At 38.3% G+C, this 21,878-nt stretch overlaps 1 protein-coding gene across 2 annotated transcripts in view; it reads right to left on the bottom strand.

Annotated features, from left to right (window-relative positions):
- LOC134630600 (membrane-associated phosphatidylinositol transfer protein 2-like) overlaps positions 1-19,293 on the bottom strand; it is a 41,876-nt gene extending 22,583 nt beyond the window's left edge. For both annotated transcript variants that reach the window (XM_063478020.1, XM_063478021.1), the window contains exons 1-7: positions 18,998-19,293; positions 8,608-8,822; positions 7,183-7,304; positions 6,545-6,778; positions 2,241-2,579; positions 1,954-2,049; positions 241-345 (exon numbers count right to left, since the gene is read on the bottom strand). In XM_063478020.1, coding sequence (XP_063334090.1) covers positions 241-345; positions 1,954-2,049; positions 2,241-2,579; positions 6,545-6,778; positions 7,183-7,304; positions 8,608-8,822; positions 18,998-19,075 — 1,189 coding nt within the window. In that variant the 5' untranslated portion in view covers positions 19,076-19,293. The remainder of the gene's footprint in view (positions 1-240; positions 346-1,953; positions 2,050-2,240; positions 2,580-6,544; positions 6,779-7,182; positions 7,305-8,607; positions 8,823-18,997) is intronic.
- Positions 19,294-21,878: the final 2,585 nt, after the last annotated feature.

The following is a 21,878-nucleotide window of genomic DNA, read 5'->3' as shown; positions in this document are numbered from 1 at the left end:
CTAATGTTTCAGTTCTTCACTTTTGAAATCTTTTTGATTTGTGCTTTAGTAGGCATGCTTCTCATTGAGAATAACACCTTTCAATACACGATAATTTTCCTTAATGCACACAAGATGATAAGAACAAAATTGGTAGGTGCATCTCTTTCATGACTTTATGTATATCAGTAAATGAAGCCCAGTGTTTTCTTGTTTTGTTTTGGTACACAAAAGCATATTAAGAGTGAGGCAGTCACTTACCTTGTCCTTCATCCACTTCTATTGTTTCTATTTTGTCCATCAGATCATTTGAGCTCCACTTGGTGATTTCCTTGGAAAACATGTCTTCATTATCAGAAAAGTCCTCTGCAAGATACACAGAGGGATTTTAATATAATGGAGACACTTCTCTGATCATCAAAGCAGTCAGCCTCATAACACAGATTAAATAACCTAAATTACATCAAAGGTGACTCCTGTTTATGCACTCCTTGAAAAATCAGTCTGTCTATTATGGTTCTCTAAAGGCTGGTTCCCCTGAAACCTCAAACCTCCTCAAAGTTTCCAGAGGTCTTTTTTAAAGATGTGCCTGCAAAGTCCTCTTTCAAAGGTCATTGTTATTCCATCACACCCAGTACTGAGCAAAATGTAGGCACTTTTGTTTGCATTCACATTCACTAGGCAGGACCTTCAGAGAGGCATGTGAAGGTTTCTGAATTTACCCCCTAACCCTCCAGGTTTATGGGTACGGTTAGGGATGGAATTGATTTTAGCAACATGGTAAATACACAAGTTTTTCCAGAAAGGCGATCGATCTAATGAAGTCTAACACATTCATTTGAGAATTACAATTTTTCTCATAAAAAACTTATTTGGATACTCCAGAAACAAAAAGTTATACATTCAGGGTGGAGCTAAGCCAACCTTTCCCATGACACTTGCCACAGGAGTGTTGTGGGTGTCCTAGTGAATGGCAGAGGTTAAGTTAATATGTTATCTGAAAAGTCTGGTTTGCTTAACAGAGCTGTCCTTTTTAAGACTTAACAGATAGTAAAACAGGTTGCAGCACTATATAAAAATACTTTTTTTTTCTTGTATTTGATATAAAGGCAGATGACCTTTAAGTTCAAACCAAGGTTATACGTTACATAATTATTATAGTTAACTAAAACTAAACTAGAAACTAGAAAGAAAATTAAACTAGCTGAACCTTTCAAAAGGTTCTAGGTTTTTTGTAATACCTGTTCTGATTTTCATGTCTCTGACATATGCCCTGACATGTGACATAACAATAATAATAATAATTACCAATCAGAGTCATTTAAATCCCTCTTCTACCTCATTCTGATGCTGGCTTTTAACTTCAGCAAGACATCTTCACTATGTCTATATATCTCAGTGCACTGGGTTGCTGCCATGTGACAGATATTTCCATTAACAAGCAATTAAACAGGTGTACCTAATAAAGTGACCGTGTATATGGCATTAGTGCACAGTAACAAGCTGTTGGCACAAATTATTATACCTTTTTCTCAGAAATCACACATTGCTAATAAATTCATTCTAAAAACTAATATAATAAGCAAGTTAAGACATTTAAAATTTAATTTGTGAGACTCTGTCTGGCAGAATAATTTCTCTGGCTTCAACTTTAATAACATTCATTAATTAACATTTCAGCATTCATTCTTAAGGATAAATACCCACAGGGATAAACGAGAACATTAAAAGAAGCAAGCAGGATTAACAACCTTGAGTTTCTCCATTGTTAATATTTATCATCCCAAAGACACACAGATATGAAAACACATTAATTCATCTTTCAAGATAATGTCCAAATACTAAATTGAATCTGTGGGAACCGCTGAAATGCAAAAATCTTTCTTGCAATAAAAATTGTGCATGGGTACAATACTGAATAAATTCATTGGCTCGTGAGCTGTTTATAATGTGTTTTATTCTGCTGATCTTTACCATGAGCATCAAAGAACTCATCATCTGTGCTGTCCTCAGAGTCCCGGGCAATGCTCTGCATCCTCCACTCTGAAATGCTCTGATGAGATGGACTTCCTATACAAACAAAGATTAACGTTGGTGTATCACAGCGTTACCTAAAATTATGGCATGACCAATATTTTAAATAAGTACTTGCACTCACGTCAACAGTCACACTGTAATTCAAGATATATCAATACAAATATTGTACCACAGACTGTGGTAAAAGCCAGTGAAACACACAAAAATCAGAAGGATGTCCTCACCTCCTCGCTTTGATGACCTGTTGGAGGATCTAGAGGACGTTGACCATTGTTTTGTGAGCTCCCCTCTTGTCTCAAGTGAATCTCCAAGCTTCCCTCCTGCTCCTTCTACCTCTGCAGTCAAGCCCACTGTCTCTGCTTCCTGCTCCTGTTCTTGGCTAATGAAGGAGCTGTTGGCTTCTGTTCCCCCTCCTTCATTCAGGCTGTATTGGGCCATCTTCTTTGCTAAGGCCAGCTGGGTCTCCAGCTCCAGCTGCCTGATGTCCTCGATAGTCAGGCCATACCACTCGTCCTGCCAGCACCACGCCTGCCGGTGGGCTCGAACCATGACTTTACGAAGGCCTGCAGGAACAGCAACCAAAATTTAGTGCTAATGAATTATTTTAAGGGCTCAAATCTACAAAAGTGGATTCGCTGAATATCCGTATCATTATAAATCCAATTTACTTTCTTCAGGTATTTACGATTCTCTGTCAGCTATTTGTTATAGGTTTGTCTTGTGTCTTCATCTTGATTTAGTTGATTTTTTTTTACTGCTTTTTTCAAATATAAGTGATCTTTACTCATCTTTTTTGGAAAGAGAGCAGTGATGGCGAACAAGAACAGTTAGGTGATGACTGTATAATTAACCAGCCAGTTGAAACTCACCATAAAGTGTTTTATCGCCACTTATATCATTATGACAGTCACGTTTTTCAATTTATACATGTGCATAAATTTAAAAACTCAACAGCCATATCTTTTTAAACTGTGCCTAACAGTTGTTTGAGTTGCATAATATGCTTAACTTTTTTCATCCTTATTTTGAGTGTGTATACATGGAGTTAAATTGCTTTTGACAGACCAATCCCGGCCTCTGTTCTTTTTCAGTTTTCATATATATAAACAGAAGTCAGGATTGGTCTGTCAAAAGCAATTTAACTCCATGTATACACACTCAAAATAAGGATGAAAAAAGTTAAGCATATTATGCAACTCAGACACCTGTTAGGCACAGTTTAAGAAGGCCATGTGTCTTGGAGCTGGTGTGTGATAGTATTCATGACTCAGGGGAGATGCAGATGAAGACCCTGTGAATATTTTAGGGCGGAAGCCCAGTAAACAAGTGCAGATAACATTAGCATAAACAAAAAGTTCAGTGAAAGGCTGAAATGCGACGGGAGAGTCACAGAGGAAAATCACATTTTGTGATTGAAGATGTGTTGATTGGACCACTGAATGAGAATATCATGAAGATAGCAGCCGCTGCTTCACTAGTCTGGAAGTAAAATGCTGTGAGGCAGCATCCTGAGGGCCGTGAAAGTGTATAAACAGTCTTAGATCACAGCAATAAAACAGAAACACACCAATACAGGCAGGAAATTAATCCAGCCTGCTCTGTTATCTCAAGAAGCCAGAAACCTCTCTCTGCTCCTGCCTCTCTGACACTTTCTACACCAGGTATCGTTTGCATTTTTATTAGTTTTTCTTCGATACTTCCTTCTATTTCAACTTGGTTCATTTCTTTTTCTGTATCTGGCACTCCAACGTAGTTTTTTTTTTTTTTTTACTTTATCAGTGGTTAATCGCGAACAGAAATAAGATGTTTTCTTAAATGCTTACTTTCACTAAGACATTCAACAATGAAAGCCACATTTCAGTGTACTCTTGCCTGAATTTTCAGGCTAATTTCTGATATTTAATCCATGACTGATTGATTTCTAATGACAAATTTGAATGATGTTTCACTGATGTTTTTCAAAATTATTCACAGGAGTCATCAGGAACTTTGTAGACTAAAAATAAATCAAAGGTTTAAATGTTTATACCAGTTATTCAACATCATTTTCAGAATTAATTTTACAGAATTATTTAAGAATTATTTTTCAAGACTGTTAAACACTTTTCAGAATGATTCCCAGTTTCCTGAGAAAACCCATCAAACTGTCATGGTCCCGGTGCCTCCCCGGCCAGCCCAGTTTGGCCACAAGTGTTTGTTGTTTTGCTCTCTCTGCTCTCCTCGCCTTGCTCTCTCTCTCTCTTGCCTGTCTGCCTGGGCGGGGCTCAGACTGGGCTCCTGCCCTTGGCCTACGCACCTGCAGCTGATCACCGGTGATTTGCAGTTGATCTCTGGCTCTTCTTAAGGCAGGGGCTCTGAGCTACTCGTCGCTGGAATATTGAGTAACTCTCGTTAGTATTGCCCGGCTCTATAGTGATTCTGTTGTTCCCGTGCTTGCCTTGGATTAATCCTCGCCTCTGTAAATAGGTTTATCTGGATCTGCCCGCATTTGTGAGCCCTGGACCCCGTGCTTGAGAGTGGAGCTGCTTGTGTGGCGATTGTGTGGACGAGGAGCGGAGTGAGTATGACGGTGTGTGTTTCCCCAACCTGTTGACCCCCAGGACCCTGGTGTTTCCCCCCCTTCACCTGTATATAGCGCACCAGTCTGATTAATAAAGAACTGTTTGAACCGTGCTTTCTCAGTCTGCGCCTGAATCCGTTCCACCGCCGTGACACAAACTACATTTTGTTTTTGACTTTCTGACTTGTGTTGTTGTGAGGCTTGTCTTTTGTGTCAGCTCTGCTACGTCCTCCTCATGTGATTAGCTGCATACTGTGTATTTCTGTTAGGTTGAAATTGTTAAATGTTGTCATTGTGTTACTTAAATTTGTAAGTCTTGGTTCAAACTGTATGATCAAAGACATTCCTTTGTTTCTGACCCCCTCCTCAGCCTGTTGAATGGTGGGGGAGGCTGTAGTGTTTTATTATAGGGACACATCCTATGTGAGGGTTCTGTTTTCTTGTTTAGTAAACTTCCTGCCTTTATGACCCTTTTGGTGAGCAGGAGGTCACACAAACGCACCCCCAAACACGGACACACACACACTCACGTGCACATGAATACACACGCACTTACATACACACTCGGGAATAAATCTCTAAACCAGCAGGGCCTGTGGAAGCGCAGACCCAACAATTTCCTTTTCCTCTATCAGATTACCTTAATAGGTCTGTGAGGTCTATACACAGCCCAACAGAGCTTGGCTTTCTTTGTGTTAGCTGGGTTAAAAAAAATCCTCAAAACTCTGTCAGAGATGATGTGTATCACACCAGCGGTCATCACTTTCTTTCCTAACCCAGGCTTTTTGCTTCACATTCTGTGCATGCTCACATAAAAGGGACATTTCACGAGTCATATAACTCCTCTTCCACACAAAATGATCTCCTTCATGTCACCTGCCCCAGTCAGAGATGTTATTAAAAGAAGATAATTCAACGGTGACATTAAAAAGACACAAAACATAGCAGTAAAACGCTAAATTAACTCAAGTATAACTCAGGTTTATTATTTTAACATTGAGTAAATTTTTGATCCTGCTGTTTATTCCTATCGTGAGAGCTGGATACTTTAAATGTCAAAGTTTACTGTCTCATAGTCTAATGAAGGAGAAGTGGAAATTATTTTAATTTGTCAGCAAATCAAAGTGAAAGTAATTTTATTGATTGAACAGGTGTTCCCGGCCTGTGTTCTAGTAGCTGCAATTTCAGCAGTGTGAAAGCAACTTGGAGCAGACTAGAATTAAGTTTATTACAATAAAGACATTAATGCTTTTTCTGCATCAACAACTAACTACGTGCATATTCTAGAGATATTACAATGCACAATTTGTACTGCTGTTTACCAATGGGTTTCATTTGCAATGTTAGTAAAGCTTAAGAACTTGCACATATAAAACATACTCGCCCAGCACTCGAAAGATGCTCTAAATAAAAATAAATAAATAAATAAAAAAAATTATAGATTTTGATTTAGTTAAAAGATTTAATAAAAACTTAAGATTATGTGTTCAGCATAAATTACCATGATGATTTAGCCAGGTAAAAAAACAGCCATTGAAAACTTAGATTATAAACTCGACCATATCTTGCCAACCTAACCAGAATCCTCTGGTTTGTTATGCAATTTGTTATATGAATAGATTAACTACCTATGTACCAAATCTTGAATTAACAAATAAAATTTGAATTTTTATCTGGTCTTCCAAGTTGTGCATTTCAGTCCTCTTTAGGATGTCACAGTTTGCAGGGTTATTGGACACTGGGATTAATTAACTGCAGAAGTCTTCCCAAATATTGATATAGTCATAGTTTTTGCTAATCTTTAAGGATCTTTAGGGATTTTTTTTTTTTTTTTTTTTTTTTTTTTTTTTTTTTTGGCTTCTACAGTTATCTTAGATTTTGGTTTTTCCTTGTTTTTCAGTAAAATATGTCTGTAGGTTGTAAGATCTGAACCACATAAAAACATGCATACACGCAAGCCATACCTACCCACATCATGAATGAAGCGTTCAATCTTAGACTGCATGCCCCAGTATCTGAACTCTACTTTGCACAGCTTGTAGGCACACATGACAGAACTCTGACCCGGGTTCTGGCCAATTTCCTCAATCCAGTCCTCTGACAATGGACCCCGTTTAGTCTTGACTGACTGATACAGCTTAGGGTCTTCTTCCACGAGGTACTCATGAGGAGGTATGTAGTCCTTGACGATGTCTATGGGGTCTACAAGGGAAACAAAAACATAATGAATTGCTAAACTGAGGCAGATTCAAGCAGCAGGTATGTCTCAATGTCCTCACTCACCTCAAGAAAAGCATGTGATTTTATGTGTGTGTCTTTTATGTAATCAGTCCCTGCAGGGATCGTGTCTGGAGCTGACTGCACATTTTCCCTGCACCCCAGTGAATTTTAGTATGCGGAGGCTCAACACAAGCTCTTACACTCCACAGCCTACATCCCCTCTGCACCACACTGTCAGCGCTTTCATTGCAAATAACTCTGTGTAAATTCGATTTCTGATCCTGCTTATGAGGAGACGACGACCAGGCAGTTGATCCCAGAGGCACAATTTTAGCGTAATGGTGCAGAGAGAGTGAGTTTTTAAGTGTGCATGACGATAAACTTACCAATAGTCCTCTGTCTTTTCTCAGCAGAGGACATATTGAAGACATCCACTTGATTTCCAGTATCTGGTTTATAATAAGTCTCAATGTCTATAGAGAATTTCTCAACAAAGGGACAGGTATACCTGAGGAAAGGAAAAAGAAATTGTTGCTTTGGATGGAAAAGCAAAATGAGCAGCTGGGTCTCCAGAAGTAGAGCCAGTTATCTACAAGATGGGAGGTTGATGGCTCAATCCCTCTAGGGGAACTATGCTCCCCTAGTTTACATATCAAAGTACCCTTGGGCAAGATGCCAAGCCCTGAATTGACCTCGAAGTATCCATCAGAGTGTGAGTGTCAGTGTGTAAGAATGTTTATTAAGTGCTTAGATGCAGAAAAGAGCAGTTTATATAAAGCAGTATTAGTAGTGCAAGTGTATATGACAGGGTGTAGTAAGAAAACGCTTTGAGTGCTCAAATGGAGCACAAAAGTGCTGTACCAGTATTTGCTATTGAAAGTAATAATCCTAATTTCCACTACAAAATCATATGAAGTGTGAATGCAGTGTCACAATCTAGGATTGTCAGAGGCAATAGTGAAAAGCTGCTCTGGCATCTTCACATGGTTGAAACAATACAAGAACCAGTATTTGGGTTCTTTTCTAGAAGTCATTGGTGGTGTCATGCATCAGTTAACAGGATCCTTCATCCCAAGTCAATATTAGATCTCATGACCCCCCAATGATGCATAGGCAATTAGATATCTTCAAGTGAAAGTCAACAGAAACCAAGCACAACAATTCACTGAATATCCCATGCTCAGTATCCTTTCAAGAAATTGCAATGGACTGCATTTTAATAACACATATAGCCTGGTCCTAAGACAGGGACCTCCAGGGTAGAAATGGTTAAAGTTACTAGTAAGTGCATCTCCTTTAAAATGTAGCTGAGCATCAGCAGAAAAAGGCCTAAGCTGGAGTAAAGTGCAGCACCTGTAAGCAGTACTTGCAGAGCTCATGTAAAATGCTGCAAATCAGCATCAGTTGTAAAGTAAAAAGTGGTGCCAATAAAATTCCCTTAACGCTTGATGGGCTTAGAAAGCAGTTGGAGTGGCTGGTTCCAACACACTAAGTCATCAGGATGATATTCAAAGTTGGCAGCAAATGAATATGTGGTCATGCAGCTGAAGTTATTCTATTTAAAAAAAGAAAGAACACACTGCCATCAGCAGATAATAATAGAAAGAACATAATAAAAACCATTAACAACATTTTATCTCTGAAAGGTCAGCATTTCTACTTCAGATAAAGCCAACGTCATGTAATGTACGCTTAAGCATTAAGAGGGAGCGACTGTTTTACAAGAGGCACAGGGGGACAGTTTTATAATGTGTTCCCCGGAAATAAAATTCCATCACTTATTTTATTTTCTGTATCTGTGGTTCCCTCACCGGGTTCGCGTATAGGGGTAAGCATTCCAAGACTCCTCTTCCACTCGAAGGGCAGCTTGAGGCAGAATGGCACAAAACCAGGATGGGATGTGTTTGCCGATGTGATAGACCTTGTGAGTGTACTGACCCGAGCCGCCAGGGCCGTCCTCATATGGTTTGTTCTCCAGGATCTCCACCCCACTGCCCTCACCACAACTTTCTTGTCTGCTCTTTTTCTGCAAGACAGCAAATAGTATGAAGAGGTCTAAAGTATAAAGCTGTTGAGATTAATCAAGATGCAAAAAAAGTCAGTAAATAGTATGTGTAAAAGTACTCAATATACAGGCACAATGGTGTTCGCGTTAGAGTATTACATTAGTATCACATACAAACATTATATTAATAATAATGTAGCATCAGCTAATTTTACATGTATTTGCATGTTATACTCTACTGGACTCCAAAAGTGTTGGATCACATCAAAACCCAAGATATTTATTCATAAGCCTGGAATTCAGAAATATTTCAAAACACAAGAGATGAAATGCAAAAAGAACTTCAGACAATTAAAACAAATTTTCTCAGTAATAATAATTCCTTACTACAAAAGGTCAGATTCCCTCAAGTTATATTTTTGTCTATATAAGCAGTGTTCAGACGAAGCTCAGGTAGAAGCTCACATACAGTTAGGTCCATAATTTGTTGAACACAGTTTGTCTCTGTACACCACCTCAGCAGTATTCCTCAGTATTGGTCTCTGAGGAGATGTAGTATCTTTAAAGCATTTTTCAGTCGGGGGAAAAATGTCCAACACTGGAAATATACTGCAGTAACAGAAAGAGATTTCCACCTGCCTGAACATGTTGAACATTATGACAATGGCTATCATCACTGACATTACAAGAATTCATTTGTTACACGTTACAGTTCTGTTTCCTCTTTATTAGGGGTGTGATTGTACACTTTAGATCCTGCCTCCAACATACAAAACCTACATGACTTCACTTCCACTTTCCCATGCTGTAAAACTCAGTGCTGACATCATTGCTGTAGTCCAATCATCTTTCTGCCTCCCTTCACTCTGAGTGAACTCAGCCCACCTTCAATCAGTCTCCTCTCTGCATATTTTAAATCACACCACTCATCTTTCATTCTCCCTTGCAGACTCCTTCGTGCAACCCAACTCCCCCTCATCTCTGCCTTACGCAAGTCACTTTATCCAAGTTTTCAACTTATCTTCATCACCACCAGCGTCTAGACTCCAAGGGATCCTGTCCTAATTCATTTTATTCTACTGTGATGGGTCATCGGCATCTAATCGCCAAATACAATAACTTAAAATCATCATGAATTATGTTTAGTTCTCTCTATTGATCTCTCCTCAGTGAAATAAGACATATCCCAAAAGAGCACCTTTGTTAACTAAGAGTGGTGTAATTTCAAAAAACACTTTTTTCTTTGTTAATTTCAATGAATCGCTTAAATAAGCATGTCTCTTTGAAAATAACTCTGTTCCTTCATATTCTATAAAGAGCCAAGAGTGTTTCTTATCATTAATATCCTGTCAACTATGGTATGTTTTTAGGGGACTAATAAATCGAAATAACAGATCACTTGCAAAAACTGGTATCACAAGCTTTTTATATTGCTGAATGATAAAGGTCCTGAATGATAAAGGTTTTCCTGGCTCAGACCTTGGTTTTGATTAATGAACAACTTGCAGCTGGGGCTGGTGTCCACACACTCGCTTCTTTCTATAAACTTCCAATTAAACCCCTGCTAGCCTTACGCAGCACTCCTGTCTGTCACTGCCCAACCTTGTGATTACATCACTGAGCTGGATGATGCAGCAGAGCCGATGTGATGAGGTGGAAAGAAAAAGCTGCCACATGGAACAAGAAAGGTCTGCCTCTCCATTATATAAGACACCAGTTTTCTCTACTTCGCCCACCCTATTCCTCTACTGTTCAGAGTTTTCCATCTTCTTTGGCTTTGAACGACACCTCTGTTTGACGTTACACTGTGAAATTCTTTTTCACTTTAATTTTATAAGAGTTATGTTAACAGCAGATTCAGTTTGCGTATTTTCAGTAGATCTTGCTTTAAATGCAGCATTTTGCAGATTTTCCTCAGGTTAGGAGGATCCTCCTCATTAGGAGGAGCTTTCAGGTGTTTTATGAAGTCTCAGTCCTAGCTCATCACTGAAAGAGGAAAGCTGAGTCAGCGTGATCTAGTCTGAGCCAATGATCTGATCTGATGCCTTATGCTAAATGGGAATATTAGTAGGATAATCTTCAACCTGTTCTAGATGATAATAGGTTTGTAGAAAATATTGTTTTAGGGCAAAAAACTGAATAAAAACTCATTGGTTACCGGGTGATTGCACAAATTTCTTTTCACATTTGGTGAATGATTTCAAGTAGCTGCAAAAAGCAACTGGTCACCCAGAAGTTGAGCGTGCAACACAACACCTCTAGCCAACCACTTTTGATCAAAAGGCGATTTCACAGGTCACTTAGTGGGAAGCAAAATATTTGTTACCAAAAAAGTCAGTTCATTACAAATTAAGGTTTGGATTTCAATAGAATATCCTGAAATACCAACCAAAACAATAAATTTCTGATTGTATTTTTTACGCATCTATATAATAACAATCTGAGAAGTGCATAACAGTAGATCACACAGTAATATTTTGAATCTGTTATAAACCTCCCATCTTTTCATCTAATCCAGACTAAATGAGACAGACATAGGGGAGGTAAAATCAGCATGTAACGTCCTCCAATAAAAGGCAGCAGATGGTTCAGCCACATAGATCCCACCGAGTGTTGTATTAATCCTGTTGCTCTACAGACAACTTGTCTGGAATTACAGTTTCGGTTTATAAAGAGCCTACATCTCCTTACAAGGCTCCCCTTTTGTACACATCCACCTTTATGTAGCTTATTAAATATATGAAAACCCTCCAGGATCTGACAATAGAAGCTCAGTTACCTACATAAGAATCACAATCTACCAGGGTGGAAAATGAACTTAAAATTTTAACATCTGCCAGCCATTGGCAGGCAAATGTTCACATTCACACAGTAAATGATTGTTTGGTGTTTAAAACCACTTTTATATTTTACCATCCTTTGGCTTGTGACTGGAGCTAATTTCCAAAATGACTGCAGTGATTACATTGGCTTTAGTTTTCCAGAGGGTCAGCGACTTTCATATAATTAACCTGCCATGCTTGGTTGAATATTTCAGACATAATAACACTGGTACAAAACTACAGCTGGGCAGACTCATATTGGAACAGGAAACATCGAAATTGGAGTCTTGAAAAAAAAAGAAAAAGAAAATTTCTTTTACCCCCAGCTAATAACTATCCAAGTCAGCACTGACACCATGGGTGCATACATGTTTCATATAAACAATAGTCTACAATACTGGAAAATAAAAGAACTTTCCAAAAGAATATGTGATAATATGTTTATCTTTTTATACTTCTATATGTCTATAAGGACACTGATAAAGGGCATGGCTGCTATATACACCGCCAACAAAGGGAACAACAGTATCGCTGATTTGTATCTGCTAAGCCTGATCTTTGCTAATTCTAGTCACTGAAATGGACATGTTGATGTGTTTGTGGTGATAGCACCTTTTGGAGCACAAATAGAATGTTTTGCTGTGTGGCACAGCTAGAAAAAGACAGCTGCAGTTCAGTTTTGTTGAGTGAAATTCTACGATTTTATTTGTCTGATACTAATGCACCATTACCAATCTGTTTCTCTTTGTTGGACCCACATAGATTATGGATGGAGATGCAACCCAAACTTCCTGCTAAGTCATCTGCTCTTTTGCTCTCTGTTATCTGGCTCCAAAAGTTAACACGGCAACAGTAAGAGCACTGATATTTCAAAATTCAGATTCCAGAAACCCCTGGTTGATGGTTATGTCCATGTTTGTTATATGTGTATGACACCACAGTGTCAACCTGGGGCTTTTAGGGCAATATGAAGATCTGGGGTCTCAGGGTTGCTGCCCATGCACTTTTAGCGGCAGTGATACACTAGTGATGTAAGAGTTAATTATCAGGTGTTACATTGTTCATGCAAACTGAGTATTTCTGGCTACAGCTTTTGCATCTTCCTACTCATTCAGAATGAATGACTGCACTGGCATTGTCTTATGAGTTTTGAAACATGATTGAAAAGGCATTTCATTCCTGCCACTGTAATATGCTGCAGGTCGAGGAACGCACAACATGAATACAAATCATCATGATCATTATTAACGGCAAGAGTGGGGTGTTCAGGGTCAAGAAGGAGAGCTCAGATTGCAAAATGAGCTCTCTCTACTGAAGACTTTAGGGAGGTAATATCAGTAATGAAGGTCAGAGGAGGCAAACAGCTGGAAAATTGTAATAATCTAGCAGGTAATGTAATTTAGGTGAGGAGCTAAGAGCCTCAAATTACCATCCTTCTGTCTGCATACCTTCTGGGAAGTGAGCACACAGGATCTGTATTAATAACACTCATCTTCAATCCCAGAGCAGAAAATAGGTACAGTGTAGAATATACAGGGTGCTCTGTGAATCTTTATTAAAACACAGGTAATCCTGGGGAATGTTGAGCCTGACAGAAAGTTAAAGCTGTTCCTTTACACAGCATCTAAGACAGTGAAGGTAAAAACACTCAGCTTGAGGGTTCACAACAGGACTTCTCTAAACAATGGGTAGCTGGGGCCATCTTTAAGATACAGTTTATGCACAGAAAAACATGAATGGTTTTTACTTAAACTGACTGTGATTAAGTGTCTGAAAAGCCAAATTAATGGCTTTGTCAGTGGTGATTGAACTACTGAGTCTCTACAGGTGCTATTGATGGAGTTTGACAACATTAGATTACATTAATTAGATTGCATCTAATTAGCAGTTAATACCTGAAAACTTAATAAGTGAAAATTCAGAATTTGAATGCATTTCATTTGTCAGCTTTAAAATTCAAAAATTTGTATAGTTTACTAAGCTTTGACCTCCTGATGATACTAAACAGTCTGATTGTTAGATATTTCATGGGATGTGTGCCAGAGTTAGAGTTATTTTAAAGATTTTTTCTATGGTGGTTTATGTCTTAACAGGGCAAATCTACATGGTAGCTTATGCTGTGAACATAAACTGCTCTAGGCAGGTTAGATTGTAGATTAGAGATCAAGAGGTATAAAATCACTATTCCTAGATCCCTCGGACCTCTGCGGGGAGAGTAGGAGGAAGTTTTTCAGTAGTGTCTAACATCTTGTGTTTCCCTGATAAGCATCAGTAATATATGTAAATTCTTAGATTCAACTTTATTATTTGATTTTCTTTCTATTGGCTGCAAAAAAATTAAAAACAATTTTATTGTTTTATTAGCAATAATATCTGATTCTAAAACAGGACACCTACACTCTACTTGGAGACCTCATATCATTTGTGTATAGACTAAGCCTATGTTTGAATTCTGTTTTTATTTTTAATCTTTATTATCAAACCCTTAAAAATCCTTATTTTACCCCTCTGTGAACTAAACCACCAGACTAACGATTTTCTGCAGCATTCATCTCTTGTCCTTTTTATAATAGTGTTGCATTTGACTGTTATATTTTTATGTTTCTTATAGATTATTAGATTTTTAATCATGTTGTAGGTGGCACTCATAGGGATCATTTTCTGTGGAAGAAAAATCATATTACCCATGAAACAATCCTTTTAGATTGGGACTGCCAACACCACCTCTTTCATGTGCGCCCAAAAAAAACCTGGGTTAATTTACCGAATTGATAACCAGCTTAACTTGACTGCTTATCCTGATTGTCAACATTAGGGTAAGTGAATACAGCTAACAAAAAGATACCCTGGATATGTTGAGCTGGCTAGTACAGGGCCAAATATATTTCTGTTACCCCACTTCAGAGTTCAGTTTTATCAGTTTTATCTTCAGAGTTGAAGATAACTCTCTTTCTAGAACAGAAAAGCTTTAGTTTCCCCCCACTCAGGTTTAACAAACTCAGAGTTGTTAGCTGAAGCCCTGCACTGCTGTATTGGACTATATCCCCCTTTCAGCCCTTGCTGAATAACACAACCCGCAGACATGAGTGCAGACATGCTGAGTAAATAGAAAAAGGACAAGCTCCAGGTCTCCTTCGAGATCTTACATGACCGTTTAACAAGTATCACAAAGCGGTCAAATGCAAAGTCTGCTTACTTCTCAAATATTGTTTCTAATATCAGTCACAGGCCTCAATTTCTCTTTAGTATTTTTAATTCTGTCTTGGTGAGAAGCACTGTAATGTTGATCAGGTTGTGGAAAAATTTTCTGCTTTCAGATTTCACATCTGGCTGGTAATTCCAAATTGCCCATAGGTGTGAATGTGAGAGTGAATGCTAGTCTGTATCTCTGTGTTTGCCCTGCAACAGACTGCCAACCTGTCCAAGGTGTACCCTGCCTCTCGCCCTATAGCAGGTGGGATAGGCTCAAGTTCTTCCTCCAGTGTGACATCACTTTAGATTATTGCATTTTATGGTCTGCATTTACTTTATTTTATTTGATCTTATTTTATTTATTGTCTTTTAATGTGGTGTGTTGGATTCTATTTTACTGGATTTTAAAACTTTTACTTGGCTATATATTTTCATTTACAACACTTTGTTGAACTCTGTTATTCTAAATGCACTATATAAATACATTTGTGTAATATAAATAAATTTGACCTTGACTTTATCTGTATGTCCAGTTTGAGAACTCCTGCTAGCTTATGCAGACACTTGGACGACACCCTCTGTGAATTGTAATAACCCAGCTTTGCTGAGGGTCGTGATTCTGCCAGGCTGAAGTGTCCCTGAATAATTTATGTGACAACACGAGGTTAGCATAAACCAGGGGTAGCTAACTCCTCTCCTCAGCTCTTGGTGCCTTAGTAGAACCTCATGCATCAAACATTATGAGTGGCTGCTCAAAGGCTTCACACATCTCCTACCTTGGTCATTTTTCAAATCCTGTGCTTCAATGTGACACTGGCCACAAACAAAAGGTTACTGTCAGCTTGCTGCTGAAGTAAAACAAAAATGCAATGGAAAATCCCACACAGCACCAACAAGTAGACAAAACTGTAATAATCTCCTGTGGACAAATCATGGTCCCCAGAGGACAAAGCCCAGGGGTTGATAATTCCCAAACTTTCCCTGTAGATAGTTTTTAATGACCTCTAATTAACAAAAGTGAGGGATGATATGTGAGATGGCTTCTAGAGAAACTGACACTGGCACTGACACTAACCCAGACAATCATTCGATATTCAAAAACTGCTACATATGTATTTTCTATATTCTGCAACTGCAGTCCTCCACACTTAGACGCACAAGTGAAAACGTATCACAGAACAGATATGATCCCAGTGGGAATAGGAGCTTTAGAGGCCGTAATTCCCATTTCCCTGGGAGAGACACTGCAGTAGATTCCAATCACATCATCAAAGGTCTCCTAAAACTGAGTCTTCAGAACAAATACACAGCTTAATGTCTTCTAAGATGAGCTGCTAACCCGCCTGTTGTCTTGGTGTATTTTGGTCAAGTTTTTTTTAAGTATTTATGAGCAGAAGATAGTCAGGAAAAAATTTACAACCTTGTATAAATTGATCTAATAATTTCCACATTTTAGAAGCTTAACATGATTTTCTTTAAGAATGTTAGATAATAGTCCTGTAGTATGCATGATGATGGGATTGAACTGATATTTCAATGCTGTTTACCTTTTGGAAGGTAACTCTAGGAGTTAAAATTTATTATTTTATTTTTTGGTCTTACTTGTTTAATTGTCTATTGTACCTTAATTTCCAACAATATCTCAACATTTCACTAAATCACAGCTGTCCTTTCACTTGCTGTTTTTCTCAAAAACAAAATGATGGCAGCTGCTGCCTTGCTGCAGCTGATGTCACTGGTTACCATGGCAACTAGTGCCCAGCTGTGAAAGTGAGCAAGAGGCAACGTCCAGCACAAGTAAGTGAGTGTGTGTGTGTGTGTGTGTGTGTGTGTGTGTGTGTGTGTGTGTGTGTGTGTGTGTCTTACTTAATGTGCCAGTGACAATAAATTTAGAGGGTTTTGGGGAGAACATAAATATCAAACAGGCACTACCTGCTTTTATGCCGTGAGGTCCAGCATATCTGAGACTACATCAAACAGCTGCGACACTTTCATGTAAAAATGGAAATAATCTGAAGGTATGAGGATCCCAACTAAACCTTTAATTTAATAAAACATTTAGGAATACAAGTCGTAACTTGTAAAATTCAGATTTTGCACTAATTCTGCTAAGGCAGATTTGGCACTTACAATTTGTCTTATCAACCTTTGTTAAGCTAAATCAATCCGCAGCCATTGTTCACCTCTAAGAAAAATGGCTGTATCTCATGAACACAGCAGAAGCAATAAAGGAACATGGTGGTGCTATAGCTCATTTGGTTGAGCAGGTGACCCATATTCTAAAAAGCTGGGTTTGATTCGACTCCAGACCATGTTTTACATATCTTCCCACTTTCCTGTCTACTCTCTACAGTGACATTGGCCAAAAAATAAATAAAAAGAAATAAAGGAATTTCACAAGAGTGAAAAAGTTATTATGAGCAAAAAAGTCTTTCTGTGTGTCACAACATGGCTAGGCTTCACATCATACAGAGAGCAATACATCAGGCTTTGTACAGTGAGAGACAAAAATCCAGTTACGTTTCAGATAGACATTTTGTCTCCAGTCAGCACAGGTGAGGGCTGGAGAAGAAGGCTGTCTAATAGTCTCAGAGCATCTCAGTGGTCTCTGAACTGATTCCCAGAAGGGAAGAATACTCGCACATGGTCAGCTCTGGACACTGCAGATGAACAGCTGTTCTTATTATACTAGTTTCTAGTATATTTGTTGGATGCATGCACACTTGCAGTGTAGCCACAGTTACAACTAACTGCAGGGACAAAAGATTTTGATGATTCTGCAATTTTGCTGCCAGGCCACACACCACAAAGCCTTCAAGAAGCACCTGACAACCACAAAATTCTGGATTTATAGATTTTCCTCCCCCGTCACCTGACCTCTGGTGGTCTTGGACTTTAGTACCAGACTCTGTTTTTTTCTGCAAGCATATTGAATATTGAATAACATTTTGTTAGAATATAATACACAGAGCAATGAGACACCACAATGAGGGCTAGATGGTGGTTATGAATATTTCCCTGCTTATATTTACTAAGCAAAACTCACAGAGAGATAATTTTTATGCCCTTGTAACTATCTGCATTTGTATTTTCACACAATTACCAAGATAAACACAAGCCACAGGCATATGGAGCACCATCTGCTCTGCAGAATTCCACTGCCCCTGTGACCATTTACTCATGTTCCCTTAGTGCTCTTGTCCTGGTACAGACCCACACAGCTGACCTCTGCCACCATGACATAAAAAACCTGAACTTCTACCTGGTTTAGTGCCCCAGGTCAAGAAAAATACTCTACGCCCTGTACTATAATTTTTTTAATTTAATTCCTCTCAGGTATACTTATTATTTCCTTTGAAGACAGAAAAATTAGAGAATGTGCTCCACAAATATTTGAGTATATAAATTATTTAAAAATAAATGAATTTTTAAAATCACATAATGCAACTTCTCATTTAAAGTTTTGATTTTACAGCAAAGGAAAAAGACATCTAGACGGGAGCATACAAGTTATATGGGTTGTAATTTCTGATTTTTAAAACAGTTTAATATAAATTCTGAAGCCAAAATGATGCCATTATTTATTTTACACACACCTTGTCTGCAGCTTTTATTTCCAAATTCTATAACAAAATAATATATAATAATTGGAAAATAAAAGTATTCAAATTACTTGTAGTGTGTCTAATTTATTTTTACTGTTCACAGTTCAGTCCATACCTGTAAGTGTTTGAACAAATACACATTTTTTTATTTTGCCTTGGACCAACCACAATGGATTCTAGACCAAACAACCAGAAACGTGGCTTAATTGATTAGGAATTACAACACAGTGCACTATTTTCAGAGGTAATAGCATCTGAATTGATAAACAAGAGTGTCACAGCCAGGTGAGGGCCGTTTAAGCAGGTAAAGTAGAGTAGTGTTTCACTTGTATTTGCATTTGGTTCACTGACTTACCTTATATTTAAAACGATGCTAATTTTTCCACTTTTAATTGAATCTCTGAAAATGTGGGACTGTGTATAAACATGTAATTGCATGACACATGCGTCTTTTAATATAAATGCTTAGTTTTTAATAGTGTCCAGCCGTAGCAGTGCCACATCTAAGTGAAACCAGGTGAAATGAACCTAAATACATGTGTAATGTTTGTAAGGCTGTGTGAGGAAAACTACTCACCTGGATCATGTAGAGCTGAGCAATGCGGTACTCCTCCACACTCATAGGCATGGGGATCCGATACTCCTTGATCAGCATGGCTGTGCTTGAGTTGAGCCGACACAGTTAGTGTGTGTGTCCAGAGAGGAAGCAGCGCGTGAAGGTAGATGCTCCTGTCAGTCGGCTTTGCTACCCAAGCTGCATGTTCAAGCAGGAAGAACGGGACTCATTATTCACACCTGAAACAGAGGAAAAATGTCCTTTCAGCTTCCAGAGTTACAGACAAACCACAGGAAGAGTTTGCATGTTTGTCTCAAGGATTAACCCCCCCCCCCCCACATACACAAGCCAACACATACAAGGTAATCCACTGACCCAGGAAACGCACTGAAATCCCCCAGCAACCTAAATCCCAACTCTGACTACAGACCAAAGATGCAACCAAGTTGTGTTCAGTGCTGCCTTTTAAATTACCCTTCTTGTCTAGTGATAGAAAGCGCATGTATTCAAGTATCATGGAGCCACAATGCTGAGGTATTTTCTTGTTGTATTATACTTCTACTTATAGTGCATTTCAGATTGAAAGGTTGTACTACTTAAAGTTATTAGAAATTTTACTTACATTATTACATAGGGGGAAAAACATATAAGCTGTTCATTTAAAATAATGCATTCCATAAAAGTTCCCTGGCATTATCTGGTTCACTTGTCCCCATAGAGCAGGTTTGGCCAACATTTTAATTCCAGAGTTCTACTGATACTGATTTAGATGAAGTGAGCAAAAGGCCGCATTCTTTTTGTTTCTCTTTTACATGTGTGTTAGCTAAACCGAGATGGGCCCAGGCTATGGGTTGTATTTTTGTGTACCTTGTGTACCTTAGAGAGACTGACATGCTGGATGACTGCTCCTCGCTGAACCTGTGATCTCTATTCTGTCGCCAAGTGCTTTTGCTGGGGTTCTCTCTCTGACTGTAGCACCTTTACCTTTACCCCAACAATACAAAGCTTCTTGAGGTGACTATTGTTGATACTATTGACTGGTGCTACGCTATAAATAAAACCGAATCGATCTGTTGGCTTGCATATTAAAATACATTTTTAAATAACCAATTTTCTGCAGTTAAATTACCATTTAAATGTGGGAATTTTAATTGCAAAAGTAACTTTAGACTTTAAAAAGGCAGCTCATCCGATCTCTATGAGTCTGACAGCTCTGTGTCCGCAAGGAAGGTGGAACCAAGTGTTTTGACTCATGTGCTCCATTAAAAAAAATAAATAAATAAACCAAAACCGCCATCTTTACTTTACATCATTATCCATCTATCCAAACAGTGCTGTGAGAGTGAGGGTGATGTACCGCTTATTCCACCTGCCGTTAAACAACCAGAGGAGGGTCACATGACAATGAATGCTTAATCTTAGGCAGATGATGGTGGACAGTAAATCTAATGCTGAGAGGGGAAAGGGTTAAGGTAAGGAGCTGATGTCAAATGTGTCTGTCCATCTGTGCATGATTAAGCTGTGCATGTTTGTTCAAGCTGCTATAGCAAATGAACTGCAGTGGTCAGGAAGTATAGATTGACATTAAAGACTTCCTGGAGTCTTCATTTGCTTATTATTGTATTTAAATTACAGCCATTTTTTAAAATCTGTCAAATGACAGTAAAACCCCAGCTGATAAACCACAGAATTTGGACTTTTTTTTGGAATGGCAGAATTCTGAGAAAGAAAAAACTGAATTCTAAAAACAAAAACTCAGAATTCTGCAATTAATGTCAGAATTCTGGGGGGAAGAAAATCCAAAACGCCATCTGTTTTTTTCCAGATAGCAGGTTCATACAAGTTCCAGCCCAGTCTCATGGAAAACAGGAAACTGTGAAATAATTATGGATTTTTTTTGGTTTACGTTTATAAGAAGGTCACATTATATTGTCTTTAGAGAAGATGTGTCACCCTGGCAACCAAGAATACAAAGCTTTGAAAAAACAAATGTAAGCTTTTATTATGGTCTAACCTTAAATAGTTTTTGCTTCTAAGTTTTTGCTTATATTTTTAATATTCCAATTTGATTGCCAGCACTGCAAACAGGAAAATCTGACCAGAAAAACTATTACAAGATGTAAAACAAATGCATGGCAGGGGGGTTGTTTTATTTTTCTGAACAGTCCATGCCCCAGGAGCAGTTACATGATTCAGATCTATGCCCAATACTATACTTTTAAATCATTTCATTCAAAGATTGATTTCTTTTACACACATCTACAATGGATAAATAATAACAAACAACAGGAGCAGGTATAAAACATTTGTCTGACTCAACAACAGAACGAACAGTGAAATCCAAGCTGCCCTCCAGAGGCTGTAATGTATGACCTTATTTACAATGCAGAGACAGTTTGTGCTCTGGAGCAGTTACAGCAGAGAAGCTGAGTGACATTTCTCACTGACTCCTGTGAAGAGTGAGTCCTTGGCCCACAGAACAGCTGCTATACAGCAAGAATCACTAAATCCACATAATGCAAAATGTGAGACAGTGGCAGATGAGCCCTGACATGTAGACATAAACAGACACATAGTGTCATGTATGATAAACTGGCTTTTTTTTTTTTTTTTGGCAAAAGGATGTGAATTATAGAGGAGAGCTGCCAGGATATTACTGTAGGGGAAATGATTAGTTCACTGACAGAAAATGAATCAATTATTTTAAGAATGGGAGATGCTTTTTCTTAACAAACAAAATCATTTCAAGTAGTTTTAAATATAAGGATAGTCATTAACAGATTAGCTATCTTTCCTGGTTTGCATAGGTCTTGTGCACAAGTGTAGCAAATCTCAGGTTTATATGTAAGTTGTTAAAATAGTCTAAAGTTGCTTTTATTAATTACAGTACAAACAGCAGCTC

This window comes from Pelmatolapia mariae, linkage group LG7 (assembly GCF_036321145.2).
Source record: "Pelmatolapia mariae isolate MD_Pm_ZW linkage group LG7, Pm_UMD_F_2, whole genome shotgun sequence".
NCBI classification, from domain to species: Eukaryota; Metazoa; Chordata; class Actinopteri; order Cichliformes; family Cichlidae; genus Pelmatolapia; species Pelmatolapia mariae.
Note: the sequence above shows the minus strand (reverse complement) of the source record. Positions and strands in the feature narration are given on the sequence as shown.